General features: G+C 45.2%; 1 protein-coding gene across 1 annotated transcript; it reads right to left on the bottom strand.

Moving 5' to 3' along the window:
- Positions 1-974: 974 nt before the first annotated feature.
- Positions 975-1451, bottom strand: LOC105666906. Its single transcript, XM_012319478.1, has one exon. It carries the CDS (start codon positions 1449-1451, stop codon positions 975-977), a length of 477 nt encoding a protein of 158 aa, XP_012174868.1.
- Between the last annotated feature and the right edge of the window lie 1599 nt (positions 1452-3050).

The raw sequence follows: 3050 nt of genomic DNA, 5'->3' as shown, positions 1-3050 counted from the left end.
ATAACGGATGACTTGAGCAATATTATAGGATGCTTCTGGGCGAACGTCATCAACGACTGACTGAGTCGGCCCACGACTCGTAATATTCCCTCCTTATCGATAAACGGGATGAGTAGCGTGAACTTCCGCATTACTGCCGCGTCTCTATCCCTTCGGAGCGACCGGATATCTTCACAGAAATTTATTATAATGTTTCTACATGCAATAATTTTATCAGCTTATTGTGTGCTATGTTTAGTTCGCTTGTGATAAAGGATGTTGCTCGGTTCTGTTTTTGCTTCCAAGGCAGCAAGTTATGACTCGTATTAACTTGGTCCAAGATGAATATCTGTGTAATAGAATAGGACCAGCGAGAGTCGCGGACAAACAGGTTGCTCGTTTTTTGTTCCGGTATTTTGATTGGCGATGTCAGCGTCCATGTTGGCCGGCATTCTTTTGATTGTTGGAGCCATTCAGGACCGTGTTGCCAAATGGTAGGGTACAAAAACTCTTCGGTTGTCTGATCTCGTGATATTAGATCCGCGTGGTTGTCATTGGTAGGAACATGGCGCCAGTTATGTGCAGTGGTTAGCGCCTTAGGCTAACGTTTGGGACCCGGGATCGAATCCCGGTGGTCCGACTTTTCTTTCACGCATCAGAAATAGAAGAAAAACAGCAATACCCCATCCGCGACATCTACAGCCGGCAGCTACAATTATCACGGGCAACACAATACACCTCACAGGGTTGCGAATCACCCAGTCGTAGATTCTGGTTTATATCGTGTTGAGATAGTCCGTTGAGTTTCTGGATGCTGGTTATCCACTTTCTTATTTTTAGACCGGCCAGTTGGAGAAGTACGTTCAGTTCCTTTCTATCGTATCAACCCCGGTAAGGGCGTTGCCGACATAGAAATCTCGTTGCAGTACCGTTGAAGCTGGCGGGAATCGGTATCTTCCATCGTCAGCTAATTGTATGAGACACCGGATAGCTAGTTATGGTGCTGCCGACAGCCCAAACATAACGGTGTTGATTTGGTATGTTTTGTTCCCGCCGTTGGAATTACGCCACAAAATGTGATGGTACTTCCGATCTTTCAGACGCACGAGGAATTGTCTATACATTTTCGCGACGTCACCAGTGAGAACATATTGATTAGAGCGGAATTTACAGAGGACGTTAAACAATTTCTCTTGCAATTTCGGTCCTGTGTAAAGGGTATCGTTTAAGGAAACTCCGGTGGTGCTTGGTGCAGATCCGTCAAACACAATGCGAAGATTTGTAGATGTGCTCGAGTCCTTGATTATGCCGTATTGTGACAGGTAGTATCCGTTATCTGAATGAAGGCGTGATGTGACTTTATTCGTGTGACCCATTTCCAAATATTCCTGAATGACCGCCCGATACTCTGTCTCAAATTGTTCGTCTCGTTGGAATTGATGGCGGTGAGAGGCTAGTCGTTTCATCGCCATTGTTTTAGATGTCCCGAGTGAAGGAACTCTCTCGTTAAACCCTTTGCTGGTACATTGTACGTGATTTCGGAAATGTCTCTCACATCGTCGGTCCATATTAGATATGTTTTGTAAATGGTCCTTCGTCGAGTTCCCAAAAGCGAGTGAAGTCGATTCCTAGATCCTTTGTGGAGGCATGAATGATACTTGCGGTTTATGGGGAGCCAGGGCTCCCCACGATGTGTCATCTGGATCGCGTTTCTTGCAGACGCAGATGGGGGCCCGTTGTTGGATTAAGGTTGATTTGACGAACGAAAAATGAAGCAACTGTGGGCCCCCAGCTCAATAAAATATCGATCGGGGCTGCCAATGAAATGCTGGATCGACTAGTTGGATATTCCTAGGCGTCGGAATTGCTGATCGATCCATGCGTTGATCTGGGGTTAGGTTGGGTCAGCATGGTCGATCGAAGCTTAAAGGGCGTCGTAACTACGGTGGTGCGTTGAGTTTTTGAATCCTGTAAGTGAAGGGTAGCACTCACTTGGCACGGTAGGTCTTCTTATTGCGAGAGCTAACGATATCGACGTGAATAGACGAACACGGATGTGTCAGGCGGTCGCCATCTTAGTATGCGAGCCCCGTTACTCATGGCAGGGTTATAGAATCATTATCAGCCTGGTGTCGATGTACGAACTAATGGTGCCACCTGTACGTACAAGTAACGATGCGTAGCCTTAGATGAGTATACTGAACGTATACTGCCATCTGGGGACTATTACAAGTCATAACAGTTAGGTATTTGACCACCCTGTGACACATATGGAGCTAGGCGCGTACTACGGTGTAACAAGAACTATATGATAGGCTGCAGTATTAAGAGTACATATTCTCTTCACTTTTGCCTAACGCCCTTTTAGTTTAAGATTGGGAGAGTGGGTCCTTCCCAATTATAAGGGTTAATAGCATGGAATAAACCGGAGTGGGAGGAATTTAATAAGCGAAAATTCCCGACTAAATGGTGGTTTACAAGGTATTATTCTCGATACGCTATGTTGTTGTATGGATCGGTATGTCTCCAGGAGCGGTGCTCGAGGTCTTTCCCAACCTCGAGGAGAGGTCGTCACATTACGGACCATTTGTTTGTTGACAGAAATAGAGTCTGCCTTAAGTAAGTTCCACCGTTGTTGAGTTGTTACTTTGGAGACTTTCTTTGACATTTTCTCGCGGTTCGAATTTATTTTAAATAGTGTCCTACAGTGGCAGCTACTTGCCAAGTTGCGTTACAGGAAAAAACCTGTGAGCACGGAAATTACTTTGAACTCCAAGACAATTAGCCTGATATAGTTGGGTGTACGAAAGTACCATTATAATATTTCCTTTATAAAGAGGGCAAGCGCTCTCTTGTCTTAAATTTTTTGCTTCATTGGAAACATCGTTGAAGACCAAGACTCGTTTCCTATTGGTCATATGTGGCTGAAGGATATGTTTACAAATTTAGAATGCTACGAGCAATGCTCTGTATTTACCCGCACAGTTACTCGTCTCGTCTAGGGGATCGTCGCCCTCTTAGTTAGTGAAGTAGGAGGAACTGGTTCACTGTTGAGCTATGTGGCTGCCGCA

This window comes from Bombus terrestris, unplaced genomic scaffold (assembly GCF_910591885.1).
Source record: "Bombus terrestris unplaced genomic scaffold, iyBomTerr1.2, whole genome shotgun sequence".
Lineage (NCBI taxonomy): Eukaryota > Metazoa > Arthropoda > Insecta > Hymenoptera > Apidae > Bombus > Bombus terrestris.
This window is presented reverse-complemented; position numbering and strand designations above follow the sequence as displayed.